The sequence below is a fragment of the Lepidochelys olivacea genome, assembly GCF_965140295.1.
Source record: "Lepidochelys olivacea isolate rLepOli2 genome assembly, chromosome: 6".
Taxonomy (NCBI): domain Eukaryota; kingdom Metazoa; phylum Chordata; order Testudines; family Cheloniidae; genus Lepidochelys; species Lepidochelys olivacea.
In genome coordinates, this window is record NC_140416.1 from 39,857,115 (window position 1) to 39,876,343 (window position 19,229).

The 19,229-nt window shown below is 39.4% G+C and overlaps 1 protein-coding gene across 1 annotated transcript in view; it reads right to left on the minus strand.

Annotated features, from left to right (window-relative positions):
• METTL15 (methyltransferase 15, mitochondrial 12S rRNA N4-cytidine) overlaps positions 1–19,229 on the minus strand; it is a 190,812-nt gene that overhangs the window by 13,508 nt on the left and 158,075 nt on the right. Inside the window, exons 4-5 of the mRNA XM_084631212.1 lie at positions 4,298–4,489; positions 2,004–2,182 (exon numbers count right to left, since the gene is read on the minus strand). Of these exons, the coding sequence (XP_084487338.1) occupies positions 2,004–2,182; positions 4,298–4,489 (371 nt within the window). The remainder of the gene's footprint in view (positions 1–2,003; positions 2,183–4,297; positions 4,490–19,229) is intronic.

Below are 19,229 nucleotides of genomic sequence, written 5' to 3' on the forward strand. Positions count from 1 at the left end.
TTGCAGTTTCTTTTCAATTAAATGTTTTTTAATTAAAAAAAGAGAAACTAATAGCTATTAAGATATATAGTGTATGTTTCATCATGCTTACAAATGGAATAAAAAATAATTGAATTATTGTACATACACTTATGCTATGTTAAATATTACTTATTGTAATAATTTACTATGGATTACTTTAAAAAACCACAAAGATGGGTGTATTATTAGTGACAGTGTACACAATACTGAAAAAATAGTTCTGCTATTGTTCGTTATTCCTTATACTGTTACACAATATACCGTATATGTAATACTGTTCATTATACCTTAAGGTATAAACAATTAACAAAAGCTTAATAAGAGCCACTCCTGAACTCCTTACTCTGTGCGGATTCACACTGAAATCCAGGGAGTTCTCCCTAAGCATAGACTGAAAGAATGGGCTAAACCAGTTTTAATTAGTTGCCTATTCTATATAGAGAGATGTTTGGTAAGTATACGTGTTTTGTACATGTTGGTAGACAGACACTGTACTTACTAAAAGGAAAAATCCTGATATAAAATGTCATTTGATAAATTTATTTGGCATACATGTTATCATATTGATATACCTGTCAAAACTACATAATATACAGCAAGGGGTTTAAAATGACAGAAGAAGTGACAGTTACGGCTATGATTCATAGGTAACTGATACAACACTGCTGCAAATTTGACCATTGTCTTTTACCTGGAACTGGTAATCTAATGTGCTGACACTTTTATTTAGTTCATAACAGCTGCAATATTAATTTGTATAGTATTTTTAAGATATATAGCTTATTAAAAATTTAACATGGCATCAGTGTAGCTGCTTTAAGTACATAAACAATGACATACTGTTTTAATTAACAGCTCTAGAAAGAAGCATGTGTCTGACAAGCAAATTAAATCACTGCCACTAAATGTAGATGGAAATGGCTACTTTTTAAATACAGAATTGTCAGGTTTTATTTAAGGTTTATATATTGTATATTGATCAACTGATCTACCTCTTTGTCATTACATTTTTTTTCATATACTATGCTTATACTGTGATCTTTCTACAGCAATAGTGTCTTCATACTTCTTCCAGAGCTTTAATCATTTCCCGTCTTTTATGGCTAAAGTTCAGGTATATCTGATTTCACCATATAACTTGCCTAAACAGCCTTTATTATTAAAATGGTGTTAAACCTTTCATTTGAGAGTTCTAAGATTACTTAAGAACTTCTCCATTATTAATAAGCCAACAGCGACCATAAACCATAATACATTACATTAGAAGACAGTTTCCCTAGATACAGATACGAGAGTTTCATTTCTCTAGATGTATTTCTGACAAGACTAGGGATTCTCCAATGGAATTGTCTTAAGCAGCTACAGAAATTGTATTTTGGCTTGGAAAACTTTCATCATAGGGCACAGCTATGAAACAATTCCTGCCTGCAACAAAGCACCTCCTAGCTACGTTTAGTTCAGGAGGTTTATGGTGAACAGCAACTAAGATGAAGTGTTTCATTAAGCCCTTCAGGCTGATCTAGTTAACATTCACAAAGTGAAATAACCTATGCATCATTTTACTCTTCATTAGCTGGCTGTTTAGAAGAAAGATATGAGCTAATCTATTTTATTTCAGTTGTTAGGCAATGTCATGGTACTACCACCCCCACCCCCAAAAATATAAAGTAGATCTGATAATTGAGGGCTTATCAATAGTAGTGATAAAGAATTCCCTCTATGGTTGTCATTCAGTGTTTCACCTTGGTGGGCAAAAATGATAAATCACTTCATGTAAAATCTATTATTAAACTAATCAGCAAGCCACAGTATAAAAAAAAGGAAGCTCACAAAACAAAACAAAACAACACAAAAAAGCTGACATCAGAGAAGGATAGACAGGATTAGATCCTGCATGATTTCAAGAACAAATAGATCCCTCTGGGACTTTGGGGATTAATATTTTTTCTCTCTCAGACACTGTTCAGAATTAATGAGGGTACCTGCAACAATGCTGGCAAGCTGCTGAGTTCTGGTGATGGGGTAGATGCTGCGTGCCTGAACGACTGCTGAAGCTATTTTCTTGGCGTGCCTCTCCTCCCCGTATGTTCTCAGGATGGACGCAAGCGCCTGTTGATCTAAAGCATTCACAACATCAGCAGCAGTGGGCATGTCAGGATACCTACGCACAAGAAGAGCCAATTAGTTCACTGACGTCAGTTTTCATTGACAAGAGGTGAAGCTTCATAGCATTGAGACATAAAGTCAAACACACACATTGCATGCAAGTGCCTTTCAGGTTTTAAAATAAGAGAAAGCAATCCTGTGAAAACGGAAACAGCTTCTACCTTTTAAATCCCGTCTTATTACTTCAGATGGAGTATCTTTCTTAACATTAATTAGCAATAAAGAATAGCTGAAAGTTCAAGTACTACCATAAACTTTTAACATTAATGAGTGGACAAAGATTAACTGTAGTTCAAGTATTTTTCTAAAATTAAAAGACTGTAAGATTGCCTTTATTTAGATATCTTCAAAATATGAACTCATTTCTTATGTGTTAATTTTAGTCATCTTGCATTATTTGTTCTGTTTTCACTCAGAATATAGAGGAACTAATCTCAAGGATCTTTCCCCTTATATGCAGTGCTATGAAAAATGATCCCTTATGAAGATAATTTCCTGAACTGTCACTTAAAGGTATCACAATTTAAATTCAAAAGTATTTTGAAAGAAAAGGATATTTGTAACTATCTACCAAAAGGCAAACAAAATATCCCATAGTCATCAATATTTCTTTCATCTGAACAACTTTCTTTATTGAAATCGTTCAAGGTCTTTTATATACACTGCATTGGTGTTCAACTATTTCACAGACTTGACTCTTCTACAAAGGGACTGACAGGCAGAATATTTTTCAGTATTTTATTATTTCCCTACAATATCTTACAGAAAATAACCAAACTTAAGATACTATTTGCCCTCTATATTTATCCTCAACCATACAGTATATGCCTGTTTTATCCCAGTCATTCTTTATTTTTATCATGCAAGTTCATATGCCAGCAGGGATATTTTAGTGGCAAAAACCTCAGGTTTACATTCCTTGAAACCACAGGCTTGAACCCCAGCAAGATCTCAGCTGTTCATACTAGAGTTGACTAAATTGTGTATCATGCAGTTTACTGTGTCAGTCTTTGAGACAGTTTCTTAAAAACTGAGGTACCATTGGCTGTGTGTGAACATTAATAATACCAGGTTTCAGAGTAGCAGTCGCGAATACAGACTAACACGGCGGCTACTCTGAAACCTGTCATTATGCAAGGCACTGAATTTAGCCGTATGGAATTAATAATACCATGGCTCATATTCTAAGAATACAGGTTTGTCCCACAATTTTTGGCCAGAATTTCCCATTCCCTTATAGGTGTGCAGCATGCTATGTCTCAGTTAATTACCATCATCCATACAACAGAGGTGACTGCATTTTTGGTGTTTTCTGTAATAAGGTATATTCCCCATGAAAGGCACTGGGTCCCTTTGAGGTGACAGGTGCTATATACATAGAAAACATTACTATTTATTATTAGAATTGCATTCCACCTTCCAGATTATACTCAGCAGTGACTCTAATCAATTAAATATAAAGGCATTTTTTTTAAACTAATTGCTAATTTGAGTATAAAGTAAGTCATTCTGATCTGCTTGCTATGAAACATAGGATGACATTAATGAATTGCTTACAGTAAGCATGCAAGTAGTGGTAGAATATTTAATGCCTTGAAAACAGTGTTGCCATTGACATTTAATTGATAGGCTCACTGCCGTTTCTTTGTAGAGGTTAGCACATGCCCATCTTCAGAGTAGCTACAAAGGATAAAAGAAATCTGTTAGAACTTCACTTATACTTAAACTACCCTCTCAGTTACAATTTCATTTATATCCTACATCATGGTCTGCTTAACAAAATTAAAGATGGTTGTTTTAATTATTGTCATTAATCATTGCTTTTAACCTTAAATATGGAAAACCTTACAGTCAAATTCTGACTTTCCAACACTGAAACCCAGAAGTACCTTCACTTTATGCTGGAATAAGCGAGATTGGAATCTGGCCCTAAATCCTGAGAACTAGATGAGCCTCTATGGCAAAAGAACAAAGCTGATTTATTATGTATGTGCAGAGTTAGATGTGGGCGTGTGATGGGAATTCTGCAACCTAAAAAGGAAATTAAATTCAGAGTGTTGTTGAGAAATTGATTTCTTGTTGTGAGAAGAAATGTTTGATCAATACATACCTGCCACTATCCATCCTCATATCCAAAGGGCCATCCTTTCGCAGGGAAAAACCTCTTTCAGGAGTATCAAGCTGCATAGAGGAACACCCAGCATCCAAAAGAACTCCATCTAGCATTCCTGGCTCCACTCCAGCTGAGATTAACAAGGTTTCTGTTTGGCTAAACTGCCCTAGAAGAGCCTGAATCTGTTTCCTGTAAGAGAATCACAGATAAGAAGTGTCACTCTGAACGCTAATAGTGCAATATTTCTTCCATTTTAAAGTAGGAAACAAACAAAAAAAATAGGAGTAAAATTTGCAGAAGCATGTAAGTGACTTAGGCTTCTCAGTCCCATTTTCAAAACAGACTCAGGAATTTAGGAGCCAAAGTCTCAATGACACTTAGACACATAAGTCACTTTGAAAACAGGACTCAGGCACTTCTCAAAGTTTTATCTTGGGTCTAGTTTTCCTCTGAGACCAAATTTACATTAATGCAACTCTGCTAACTGCAACAGAGTTACTCCAGTTTTCAGCTAGTATAAGTGAAAAGGGCCCACTACTTTTATTCATCCAAACAAAGAAAAATGAGAAACAAGAACATAAAAAAAAATCATTTAAAAAATTCCATCACAAGAAAAATTATGATCACAGTTCCTTACTACTAGAAAAATGGAATAAACAAATATTACATGAAGGTTATTTGCCTACACACAAGCACCCTTAATATAAAACTGTACAATACATCATTAAATGTGTATACTGAAGTTCTGTAGAATAGGAATAGGATTTCATAGCCTTGAAAAGAGTGGTGATTCATTCGATATACTTACTCAGAGATTCAATATTTTAACTTACATTCAAGACAACTCTGAGAAATGTATCATTTTCCCCCAGCACCCTTTCCAACTAGCATGTTAATATAATCAAAAAACCAATCAGAAATGTGACAAAGTGGGAATATCTATATTATCTGTTATGAATATGGTGCATGCCTCTGTGTGTGAGTTTATGATGGGTTACTTCCTATGGAGTTACATCAAAAGTGGTTGTTAGAGGAACAAGCAGGAAAGGTAAAACAATGTCCAAGTTTCATCCCAACAAACACTCAAACATAATAGCTAGGTTTATAGCCAAGAAAAGACTCCTCCACCCCAACTGTGGTGACATAGCTGTTTCGCTAGGGCTGAGATGACAGAGATCAAAGGGAATGGTAAAATATTAGAATACTCAGGGTCTAGAAAAGAGTGGAAGTTGAGTGAGTGGCCAGAGGTTACTCAGAGAATGTCAGAGAAAACTGACAGGCTGGCCAGGGGAATACACACAGACGGAGAGCCTGCTGTGAACAGGACAGTCTGTTTATCCCAGCCAGAGATGGGGGTAGCTATGCTGAGAAAAACTGCAAAAGCTGTCAAGCAAAGATTAAGGATAAGTACGATGCAGGTGTACAGACTTTTTATTGTTTTACCTCTTGCTGTATGTGCTTTGTACCTTGGGAGGAAGGAATAAATAATAGGGCTGTCAAGCGATTAAAATAATTAATTGTAATTAATCATGCAATTAATTGCACTGTTACACAATAATAGAATACCATTTATTTAAATATTTTGGATGTTTTCTACATTTTCAAATATATTGATTGCAATCGTAACAGAATACAAAGTGTACTGTGCTCACTTTCTATTTATTTTTGATTACAAATATTTGCACTGTAAAAAAAAAGAAATAGTATTTTTCAATTCACGTCAAACAAGTACTGTAATCTCTTTATCATGAAAGGTAAACTTATAAATGTAGAATTATGTTAAAAAAATAATTGCATTCAAAAATAAAACAATGTAAAACTTTAGAGCCTACAAGTTCACTCAGTACTATTTCTTGTTCAGCCAGCAGAAGGTTGATTTTCTTTTTTGGTGGTTCGGGTTCTGTAGTTTCTGCATCAGAGTGTTGCTCTTTTAAGACTTCTGAAAGCATGCTCCATACCTCATCCCTCTCAGATTTTGGAAGGCACTTCAGATTCAGATTTTTAAATCTTGGGTTGAGTGCTGTAGCTATCTTTAGAAATCTCACATTGGTACCTTCTTTGCATTTTGTCAAATCTGCAGTGAAAGTGTTCTTAAAAAAGAACAACATGCGCTGAGTCATCATCCGAGACTACTATAACATGAACTATATGGCAGAATGTGGGTAAAATAGAGCCGGACACATACAATTCTCCCCCAAGGACAATTTAATTATTTAATTTAATACATTTTTTTTAACGAGTGTCATCAGCATGGAAGCATGTCCTCTGGAATGGTGGCTGAAGCATGAAGGGGCATATGAATGTTTAGCATATCTGGCATGTAAATACCTTGCAATGCCAGCTACAAAAGTCCCATGAGAATGCCTGTTCTCACTTTCAGGTGACATTCTAAATAAGAAGCAGGAAGCACTGTTTACATTTATGGGAGATAAAGTTGTTTGTTTTAGCTGTTGGTTGAAAGAGAAGTAGGACTGAGTGGACTTTTAGGCTCTAAAGTTTTGTACTGTTTGTTTATGAGTGCAGTTATGTAACAAAAAAATTCTACATGTGTGAGATGTACTGCAATCTCCTTGTCATGAAAGTGTAATAATTGTATGAGATGAATTGAAAAATACTGTTTCTTTTGTTTATAATTTTACAGTGCAAATATTTGCAATAAAAATACTCATATAAAGTGAGCAGTGTATACTTTGTATTCTGTGTTGTAACTGAAATCAATATATTTGAAAATGTAGAAAAACATCCAAAATATTTAATAAATTTCAGTTGGTATTCTATTGTTTAACAATGCGATTAAAACTCGGATTAATCGTGATTAATTTTTTTAATTGCGATTTTTTTGAGTTAATTGTGTGAGTTAACTGCGATTAATCGACAGCCCTAATAAATAATGCTTTGCTCTGAAGACACCATTTTTGAGTTGCTTTAATCAACTCACTAGTCACAGGTCCCTGAAAGAAAAAGGTTTGCAGGTCCCAACCACAGATGGGCCTGCTACATTAAGAGGCTGTGGCCCAGTGACTGAGTCCCATAGTGGCTGGACCATCTGGTACCACACAGAGTAAGGTGTAGGAAACCAGTGCTGTCACCTAAGGGGTGCAAATCAAGAGGAATTAAAAGGGTGTTAAGTGCAATTTGCCCTGTAACTGTGAAAACAACATTCCACTTCTCTACAATTATCCTGATGCTGCTTACTCAGGCTATTTTACTCATATTCCAAACATCTGATCTTTTAAAAGCTTCTTTGTTTGCCAATCTTATTTGTTTTAACAGTCTTGAAAGACTGTTACCTAAACACAATGGCTTTAAAGAATTTCTAATGATGATTTATATTTACATAACATCTTACGTCCCAAGGAAGTTTTTTGTTTTGTTTTATAAGAAAAGCTCTGTAGGGATCTAAGAAAAGCTCTGTAGGGATCCTTTCACACGGCAGTGAAATGTAATCAACCTGGAGTGATGCATGGCAACTGTATAACAGCATACAATATTAGGCAGCACTTTAGACGATGTCTACACCATATACCCCACAGCGTGCTACTGTACGGATGCAGCTGCGCCACTGTAAGATCTCTCGTGTAGCCATTCTATGCTGATGGGAGAAGCGTTCTCCCGTCGACATAATTAATCCACCCCAACAACTGGTGACAGCTATATCAGCGGGAGACGCTCTCTCGCCGACATAGCGCTGTGCACACTAGCGATTATGACGCTGTAATTATGTCGCTTAATATACCTCTAACTGGAGGTTGCCTTTTGAGATTGTCGACATGGGTGCCAATGAGTGCCAACTGTAATGAACACCTGTCTAGAGCTGGTTTATATCATTGACTCACGTCATCTCGGTCACTGAACAGCTCGCTGTCAAATGGCAATGATTTTCACTCAGTATTGATTTGTGCTGGATTCAAACCAGTGACCTAGAAATAAAAGGCTCTGTATCCCATTTCTAATTCCTAGAGCCTTTCAGCCTTCTCAATCCAAACTGTTAGGACTGTTTTAAGCAAAACATCCCCCCTCCATATATAATCCTCCATTCTCTAAAGTAACATCCAGTCGTTAAACAATCTTAGATTGAGAGAATGCTACCATAATGTTTATCTTAGCAAAAGTAAAGAAATGAAATGACACATATTTACCAACTTGCCAGCTTTAAATGTAAATTCCTGAATTCATCATTTTTAGATCTCAGAAGGAACAACCTGCCATTGTAATTCAAAGGACACAGGATGCACAAACCGATGTCCATATACCCACTTTTGAAAGAACTGCTCAGCCCAGGTTAGATTTTGTCTTTCCAGGTTCCAAAGTTAGCCATCAATCTGAGGCAGGTAACAAAATGAAAAATGGGGAATGGGGGAGGTGTAAAATATCCAATTTCTTTTAATAAACACTGCAGAGGAAGTTCACATTTTCAAATTTAAGAGCTGCCATTCTTAACTTCCTGCTGCAAATGAAGACCACAGAAATTTGATCTTAAATGTGTATGAACTGTACTTTAGCCATGTTTGTCCCAAGATATAGAGAGACAAGGTGGGCGAGGTAATATCTTTTATTGGATGAACTTCTGTTGATGAGAGAGACACGCTTTTGAGCTACACAGAGCTCTTCTTTAAGTCTGGGAAATGTACTTAAAGCTAAATAGAAGGTGGAACACATTGTTTAGCATACATAGTTAAAACCTATTTCAAAGGCGCATTCAAGAAGTTATGTGCCTTGTGCAGTAACGATGGTTCTTCGAGATGTGTCCCCCTATGGATGCTCTATTGTAGGTGTGCCTGCGTCCCTGCGCTGCTGATCAGAGAACTTTGGTAGCAGTGTCCATTGGGCCAGCACATGCGCGGTCTCTACTTGTCCTGGGCCACAAAGCTAGACAGCACATGCAGGCTAACCCTTCTCCCTCCAGTTCCTTCTCTACTGCAAAGTTAAGACAAGAACTCCAAAAGATGGGTTTTCCATAGGGACACACATCTCTAAGAACCATTGTTACTGCACAAGGTAAGTAACTTCTTTGAGTAGTGTCCCTATGGGTGCTCCATCGTAGGGGACTACCCACGAGTGCCCCTTTTAGAGGGCCGGGACTTTGGAGTTGGGTCAGTTACTGATGACACCGTGGAGCAGAAGATGGCATTGGAGTGGAGTCCCAAGTGATCGCATAATGTTCTGCGAAAGTGTGGACTGACGTCCACATTACCACTCTACAGATCTCTGAGACAGGGAAATTCTTGAGGAAGGCAATGGATGAGGAGACTGACATTGTGGAGTATGTACGAATCGTATCTGGAGGGTTTGGTAGCAATGTGTGGTACAGTTTGAGACCCACTTGGACAGTCTTTGGGCTGATATTCTGAGCCCTTGGATCTTTCTGCTGTGGAGAGGAAAAGCCTAGGGGACTTCCTGAAGGCCTCCGCCCTTTCCAGGTAGAAGGCCAGGGCTCTCCTGAAATCCAGGGTAAGTAATATATCCTCACTGTTGTCTCGATGAGGCTTGGGGTAGAAGATTGGAAGGTGAATCAACTGATCGGGGGAGGTCCTGGATGATTGGAAAAAGGCAAATATAGTGCCCATCTTTAAAAAAGGGAAGAAGAACCCAGAAACTACAGACTGGTCAGCCTCACCTCAGTCCCTGGAAAAATCATGGAGCAGGTCCTCAAGGAAATCATTTTGAAGCACTTGGAGGAGAGGAAGGTGACCAGGAACAGTCAACATGGATTCACCAAGGGAAAGTCATGCCTGACCAACTTGATTGCCTTCTAAGATGAGATAACTGGCTCTGTGCATATGGGGAAAGCAGTGGACGTGATATATCTTGACTTTAGCAAAGCTTTTGATATGGTCTCCCACAGTATTCTTGACAGCAAGTTAAAAAATGTATGGATTGGATGAATGGACTATAAGGTGGATAGAAAGCTGGCTAGATTGTGGGGCTTAATGGGTAGTGATCAACGGCTCAATGTCTGGAGGTAGCCCTGAAGTCCTTCAGGGTGTGAAGGGAGGAGTCAGTCTTCTCAGTGAAGAGCTTTGTGCTTCAAAGAGAAGGTTCTCAGCTGTGGACTGCATCTATTTTGGGAATCCTGACAAATGAAGCCATGATGCTCGTTGCATCACCACAACAGTGGAGCTGGAGCTAGCTGCTGCGTCAGCTGCGTCAAGGGCAGATTGTAGTGTCTTTGCCACTAACTGGCAAAGACACTACAACACTATTATACTCCTGTATAATGGCCTTGAGTGAGTCACAATGTGCTTCTGGCATATTTTCAATAAAGTCATTTGCTTTCGAGTAATTTATGTAAACTTATTTTGTCACGAGGGCCTGACAGTTGGCAATACAACTGTAGAGTGGCTGAGGAGTATACTTTCCTACCAAACAGATCAAGGTGCTTCCAATCCCGTGTTGTAGGAAGAAGCCCTGGACTGGTGTTATCAGCTGCAAGAGTTGACAGTGTCCAAAACCATGGAATTGGTGCGCGGGGAAGAATAGAAATTCAAAATGCTTGGTGGGGACAGAGTATTTTTGTCCGCTCGCTTGCAGGTTGGGGCCACTGACGCCAGGGTTTGTCACACAGTGTTTGCCAAGTCTAAATAGCCTCATTAATCAGGAGGGAGATCTTTGAGGAGACCAAAAAATGGAGGATATCAAAAGAAGTTGATGGTGGATATCCTTGACTTCCTCCAATGGAATCTGGAGAGTGTCTGCCACCCTCTTTACCAGTCCCTGAAAGAGATGAAAATTGTCTGCTAAAGATGGTGGAGAAAGCATGATGGTTTCATTTGGAGGAGGAGGAGGATATGGCGCTTGAAGTCACTTTCTCCTCAGTACTGGCTTCCTGTTCCTCTAAGACTTGAGGTAATTTTGAAGCCCTGGATGGTGTGGCCAAAGGAGTGTACCTCAAGAGTTCTTGGACGAGGCTTGGATCTCAAGAAATGGTGGTATGCCATCCAAAGGTCCCAATATGACAATTGCAGTGGTGATGGCGCCTGTGGATGGCCGTACCAGGATGGTGGTGGTGGAGCCACCTGTGGGTATATCCTTGGCGTCTGTTGGTAGTGAGCACCATATGGAGCTTGGGAGGAGTACTGGGACACTAGCTCTTAAGGTTCGCTGTCTGAACCCTCACTAGAGAGCAGAGGGGCATGGCAAGGCAGCAGGGATACTTCCCATGCTTGGTAGAGGCTCAGGGCCGAGAGGAGGGGACTCTAATGCATCAGGAATGCAGGGGTCTCTTGAATGGCAAAGTTCTGCCTTTACCAATCGTCCTGGTGTTAATGCCAGGGGACTGGGGACCTTGTCTGCACTAGCTGATCCTGTGCCAGGTGAGCCATTGCTGGCAGTACCAATGCAGGCTCACGTACTGGGAGTGTCTTCTTAGACAAGCGCTTACTACTGTCCTTCGGTGCCGATGGCTCGGTGCCTGTGCCTATTGGGTCTGAGGGCTTGTCAGTGGTACCTGTTTGTTTCCATGAGCTATGGAGGCCAGACTGAGATGGCCTTGGTGCCAATGGTCTCTTGAAGCCCGAAGAACTGGGCATACCCCACTGGGGGAAAAGGGTCTCCAATTGGGGAGAAAAGGTTGGGAAAAATGAAAAATCTTTTTTTTTTTTAATTTTTAATGATAAAATAAAGAAAAGGTGGAAAAATTACAGCTAGAACTAGGAGACTAAGTGTAGGTTCGTGGATTAAGACAACAGTTTTAATGGACTGCTAATGGCTCTCCAGGGGCAGTTGAGAAGGAACTGAGGAAGGTTAGCCAGTGTGTGCTGGCTAGCCTGGTGGCGCAGCACAAGGAGAGACAGTGCATGTGTGGGACCAACGGACATTGCTACCAAAGTTCTCCAATCAGCGGTGCAGGGATACCTACAGTGAAGCACCCAGTGGGATACTACTGGAAGAAGAAGTGGTTCATTAACACCTCTCCAGTAATGGAGGGGGGCAGGGTTTGCTGGGGGGACTTAAGTGTGTTACAGATTGCTGGAATGAACCATAAATCAGTGTCTCTATTCAGACACTGATTTTTAGTATCTAGAAAAGTTATGAATGTAAACTTCCAGGCTGGTCTTTTGAAGGTGTTGTGCAGGTTTCCTTTGAAGATGAGGACTGTGAGGTCAGATATAGAGTAATTGCTTTGTGAAAAATGTTCACCCACAGGTGATACGGTGTTTTTCTCTTTTATTATTTTTCTGTGAGAGTTCATTGAAGAGCACAGTGGTTGTTTTGTTTCACTCACATAGCTGTTATTGGGGCATTTAGTGCATTGGACGAGGCACACCACATATTGTGATAGGCATGCGTAGGACCCATGAATCTTGAAAGGTGTGCTGTGGGGGTGTTGTTCATTGACACAGTGAAGCTATGTCTACAGCTATTGCATCTGTTGTTCTGATAGGGTCTGGTGCTACTTTGTGTTGGTGTGTCCTGGTCTGTGGGGGAGCTTGCTTCTGATGATGAGCTTGGAGGGGTTGGGGGGTTGTTTGAAGATCAAAAGAGGAGTTCAGGAAAGATTTCTTTATGTGGTCCCCATTACTATGGTTGTAATTGTTTGATGATACCCTGTATGAACTGGACTGTACATTTAATAATCACATACTCCCAAATAAATTATGTTCAAGAGACCAAGTATAAGTTAAATAAGACTCTTCATAGAATTTGAGTGGCAGACTCTAGATTCAAAAACATGCCAACTTCCTAAATTAACATTTAGAACACTGAACATCTCACATTGTCTGAACTAAAGATGAGTATACTTGCCTAGAGAATATTCTTTTTTCTACCTCCTCCTACCTCTGACCTGTCTGCCTCTCAGCTTATGTTGCCTCCTCCTCTCACCTCAGTTATTCTCCCCTAGCCTCCAGTCAAACAACAGAGCTTCCTCTCTTCTTCCTCACACCACCCAACAGTACCTACAGAATACAGCTGCCCTTCTTCAAGATACATTTAACCCAGCCCCAAAGATTGATGCTCATAGAACCTCTTGGCCAAGTCCTCCTCAAACACAGCTGTCTGAGATTTTAAATCGCCTCAGACAAAATCACTTTGTAGATTCAGTTATCTCAGCATTTATTTATTTAGATGTATAAATTCCCCACATACCCATCCCATGCTCTGGGTGTGTGTGTAACAGGATCAGCACCTGCCTCTTGTGAGCGCCCCTCTGGTCGAGTGTGTGTGCCTGCAGTCACTCCGTTTGTGGAACGGGGTGGCATCTGCCTCTCGAAAGCGCCCCCTCTCCCTTGGTCGATGTTTTTTTTCGGCAGGTTTTCAGTGACTCAGCCCTCTGGACGAGTCACACACACTGTCTATAGGTGGAACAGAACAAACCCCTTCCAGGGCATACAGTCTTTACCCTTCCCAACTCAGGGATGGGACCATACCCCAAGGCTTTCTCCCTGGAGCTGACTGTCTTCCTGCAGCCCTCCCTGAGTTCAGTCCTTACTCAGTCCACGCAGCCAGCCAGGGCCTCCTTCTTAGGGCCTCCCTTAGTCCCTGTCCACACTGAGTTGTCCATGGTCCTGCTGCTCTTTCAGCCAGCCAGAAACACAGTCCTCTCTCTTCCAGCTCCAGGTAGCAACTGACTGACTCTGTCTCTGCTGCTCCTTTTTATACAGCCCTCCTGGCCCCTGACTATTCACAGTTCATCTGATTGGAGGACTTCCCGTCCGTTCCTCTCTGGGGGAGGCTGTGGCAGGACCCTGAGGCCTCCAGCAGGGGGCCTCTGGCCTAGTCCACCCCATCACAGTCTGTTAGCATAATTTCAGCTGTGCAACACCAAACATCCAGATTTCATATAATGAACCATGTGGCCTGTGCTCAGATGCTACAATAATGGGGATCACACTGACACCTAGACAGACCAAAAAACCAATACTGGTCACACTATTTTTTAAATGTTTATCTTTTTTAAAATAGGAAAATTTAAATTTAATTAATTAATAGTCAATCAAAAGCATAGTTAAGGCAGGAATTGTCTGTTGAACACATTATATTTATTCCACAGCATGCATATTCTTTCCAATAAAAAATTTTAAATGTCAGTACTGAATCAACTTTGTCTCTATTTTTGGTTAAATTAAAGGTCAAGAAGATAAACATTTTTTGTATACTCAAAATCAATAGACTCTTCAGATCCCAGATGGTAATTACTTGGGCAATTTTCAAAGTAGAAAATTATGAGCCTCATTGTAATTTGAGAAAATGTATTTGCTAGTTTCATAAGTTCTGCAAAGTTTTGCTGAATAAAGGGTAGTAAATTATGCTCCTATGTTACTGAACTTATTTTTAAAGAGATTTAGGGCTTCTTTACATGTGAAGTTACAGCATGCTAGTTACTCCTCACTAACTTTCCATGGGGACACTTTTATTGCACACTATGAAAGTGCCTTTGTGAACTTATTCTCCAACACAATAAACATTACCCCACAACGGTATTTTAGATAATATGGTCACACTAAACATTAAAATTCTATTTTCAACTATTTGTAAAAAGTTAATACATTATTCATATATGTTATAAACATATTACACAAGTAATCTGTTATAGATAGTTGTAAGAACATCAGTAGCAGATATTGTAATTGCTTATAAGCAACCAACTGATCTGTTGAAGTCTATAACAATTGATTTGCCATTTGTTAAAACAACAGTTGCATCATCTTTAACTCTTGTAACAGGTTATACTGACAGCAGTAAAATCACTTTTAAAGAAGTGACTGTTCACAAGCTAGTGATCTGAATGAGTTTACTCCTGCCATCTATTGATGAACTGAGGGCAAGGACGTGAGAATGTATTTGCATGGACACACCTACTTTGCCTAGGTGATTCAGAGACTTACCTGCTTTGCCAAAGTGATCCATTTTGGCTGTTTTGTGTTAAATTCACTTCAATGTTGAATGCAGGGATAATGAAATATTGCTATCCTTATTGTATGACTGAAGAGCAGAGCACTGTACTTAACATGCCCTGATTGAGAGGTCACCCTAAACATAATCACTTGCTAAGTATGGGGTAGTGATGCCAGATCCAAGTGAAAGGCAGGAAAGATTGATGTAGGTGTCTGATGTAGGGGTAAAGACTCTGTTCAAAAGGTCCTAGATGCCATTTGACCGTCTCCGTCCAGTGTTTAAAGACAGAGCTGACTAGACTCAATTGATAGTCCCTGTTTCTTCTCAGCGACCATGAGAACTGAAATCACTGATAAACCGATCTTGGGGGCTCAGCCTTAGACATCGTGTAGGTACAGTGTTCTAGTGCAAGACAATTCAGGGGAGGCAGAAGTGACATTCCCCACTATTCACTGAAATCACTAAAAGCTGAGGCAAAGGACTACTACCCAAGGTAACTGGAGGTGGGTGTTTATTATTGTTTGGATATTTTGAGTCACTGTTGCAGTGTTTTCCCAAATTAATGCTGTGTTCCCTCTCCTCTTAATGAACTTTCTTATATACTGATTCAATGCTTTAGAGGTGGGAAGCATAGCCTCAGAGGACCCAGGTGTGGCAATTAGTTTTCCAAGATTTCTGGGTGGAAGCTTGAGGCGGACTTGTTCTGTAATTTTAAGAGGAATATATAGATATGGAACCCGGTCCTTGTTGCTGCCAACATCATCAGGCAGGGGGTTACACATCTTACTCACTTTCCTATCCATGGGTATTTTTCTCTAGTTCATCAACTAAGCAGCTTCACTTTGAGTTGATAATCCTTATATATTTCCTTATTCCTTCTCTGGCAGTAGTTTAAAAAGGAATTATTAAAACCCCTCATATTAAAAAGCATAGTGCTGCTTCTGTTGAAGTCAATGGGAATTTTGCAACTGGACTTAAATAGGAGCAAGATTAGGCTCCTAATGTTAGATGCCAGAATTGACTTCTACACAGAAAAACAACTTTAGTGTCTAAATCTTACATTTGTTACTGTCAGTAAGACTTTAATATGTTTAGAACAACAGTAAGATCTCAATCTAGAACAGTTGTGTTCAACCTGTAGTCCGCAGACCCCAGGGGTCTAAAGACTATGTCTAAGAGGTCCACGAAAGGTTGTTGTTACCATACAACAGTGGTTTTCAACCTGCGGACACTATATCTAAGATTTCCAAAGTAATCCGCACCTCCATTAAAAAATTTTTAGAGATACGCAAATTAAAAAAAAAGGTTGAAAACCACTGATCTAGAAGATGTAAATGTATCTGGAAATGCATGAAAAGAATATGAATTACAAAAACATATAAGAAACAATAATTATATATCAACACTTTTTCAGAGTACATAAGTAGACAAATAGCAGAATCTGTGGTCATTCACAGAGCAACAATCATCATACCTACTGTTTTATTATCAGAAGAAACGCAGAGTACAAACAATATAATCTAAAAAAAATAAATCACATCCTTGGTTTATCAGCATTAAACCACAGAGGAAACTCTGAAGATGTGTGAGGTCATGTTAGTGGGGAAGAGGATGCAGCATCAGGACAGGGTTGCTCAAGAATGATCAGTTACATTATCATGATCAAGAGAATGTGGTCTTTCACAGTCTGAAGTTTTGCTCAAGTTCCCAGAACCCCTACTTGCTATACACAGTAGGAGACAAATGCTTGAAGGAACACCTGCTGCTTGAATTTAGAGGAGGAATAAAGAGCACTCAATCCACATCCCTGAGCAATGCAGTTATACTGACCCAACTCCTGGAGTAGACAGCGCTATATCATTGGGAGGGCTTTTCCTGTTGACATAACTATCGCCTCTCAAGGAGCTGGATTACCTAAGCCAATGGGAGAAGCCCTCCCATTGGCTTAGGTAGCGTCTTCACTGAAGCACTACAGCAGAACAGCTGCACCTGTGCAGCTACAGACTTTTAAATGTAGATAAGCCCTCAGTCTCCTTGACTGTCTTGAACCTTCCTCCTTTGTGCTGGCATACTGTCACTGGTCCAACTGTACAGACAATAATAATTAACTGCTGTCTGCAGTGTGGATCAATATGTAAAGATTCTGTCCATAACATAAAATCAGATTAAATAACTGTTTTAATAGAAGCAAATTAAAACAGAGCTTTGTTATGTGGTTGCTCCTATTACAAACCCATGACTCCAAACCATTAGTAGCCATCTTTCCACAAAGAGTTATTACAAAACAAGTTAATTTTATCAATTTCCACTCAGTTAACAAGATATCTAAAAAAAGTGTGAACACGAATTATAAACATTGCACCTAGGATAATTTAAAAAACCCTACTTAAAATTACAGTATCAGTTTAGTGCACTATTTCTAAAGGTTTTAAAGTTTTCATTTATTTTAAATTGTTCAGCTCACTAATCTGTGTATAAAACACAGCTCTGGAGTTCATGAAACATGCATTTGTGATTTAGCAAGTAACAGAAAATGGACTGTCAAAACAAAATATTCCTTTGTACACCTACACATTCAATTGTGTTTTAATATCTGACTCATATTGCAATTTGATTTACATTTTGTAAGATTGTTATAAACACACAGATCATACAGTATGTAAAACTCTCTTATCCTCTCTGTGGAATTGGCTAATAAATGTTGCTACTGGTACATTTTCTTTAGCTAACAAAGCAAATTTATACAATATTTTTTCCACATCAATAATTTTGACATTCTAAAGAGCCCTAGTCATGGAGAGAGCTGGCTCAAAATTGTTCATAATTGTTGCTTTGACAGATCTGCTGCTACTGATACTTAGAATATATTTGCATAACCTTCACGTTGTTAATCCAATGCAGATCTGGGGCCTGCGACTTACAGCTAGCACTATGATACAATTGAGAAAAAAAATTCCAAGCCCTAGACAAGTTTTTTTATTCAAAAACTGCTGAAGGTGATCAAGTTGCCTGACAAAGCCCTGGAGGATTTTTACTTCACCAACTACTACTTTGTTTGAAACTGCATTTCACACTTCGGACAGTAAGGCTGAGCATAGTTGGACTAGAAGTACAGTTTTATTGGCGCCGATCTTTCTTCCTTTCTGTCTCTGGAAAGGACACTCCCACATTCCTAATTCTCACCTAGCTTTGGCATGAAACAGGCTGACCTCCACTCAAGCACAGTGTGTGTCACATTCCTTTTCTATATCCTTCTAGCTGGGAAGACCAACCTGAAGTATGGAAGGAAAAGCAAAATGGTAACACAAGTCAGGAAAGAAGGAGGTAGGTAGGGTGCAGCACTCTGTTAGTAAGACAGAACAACTAGCCTTCCTCCTCCTCCTGCTATAGCCATCCAGCTCTAGGAAGCAGGTTTGGCTGGTGCTCTCTAATGGTTAAAAGGGCCATCACCAGTTTAAACACTAGATAATATAAAAAATGTTCTTTGCCCCTAATACTAACCCCATTGTTAACACTGGAAGAACACTTAAAATGTAGAGACAAGCGCAGGAGCAAAATGGCCCAATGCCTCCCTATCGAGGGGGTGGGACACTCATGAGATCTCTGGGTCAACCCTCAACCAGTCCACCTCTGAAGGCAGCTGTAATGTATTGACTGAGTCATGAACCCTCACTGACCTCCCTGGGCAAAAATGATGCTGTCACTAAGAATGATGTGGACATGGGCCTGGAATATAGTTTGGGGAGAGCTGATACATCCAGGCTAATGTACCGCCAAATAACTAAACAACTTTAAGGTCGTGTCATACAGTGGGATGGCCCTTTAAGGGAGTTGGATTTAGACTCACCTGTCACTAATTAGCTGCCTGCCAGGTGATGTGGTTGGATTTCTTTTATAGGTACTCACATAGCCATTGCAGTAAAAGGGCACAGACAACATAAACAAGGTTCCCTAAAATTGGACAGGATAGAAAGGAACTGCATACCAGATGTTTACCAATTAATTTCAAAACACAAACATTTTAAAAAAAATTCTGAAGCGCAAAGGCCATTGTAGCACATATCACATAACCCATTCCGCTGTTCCCAAAGTT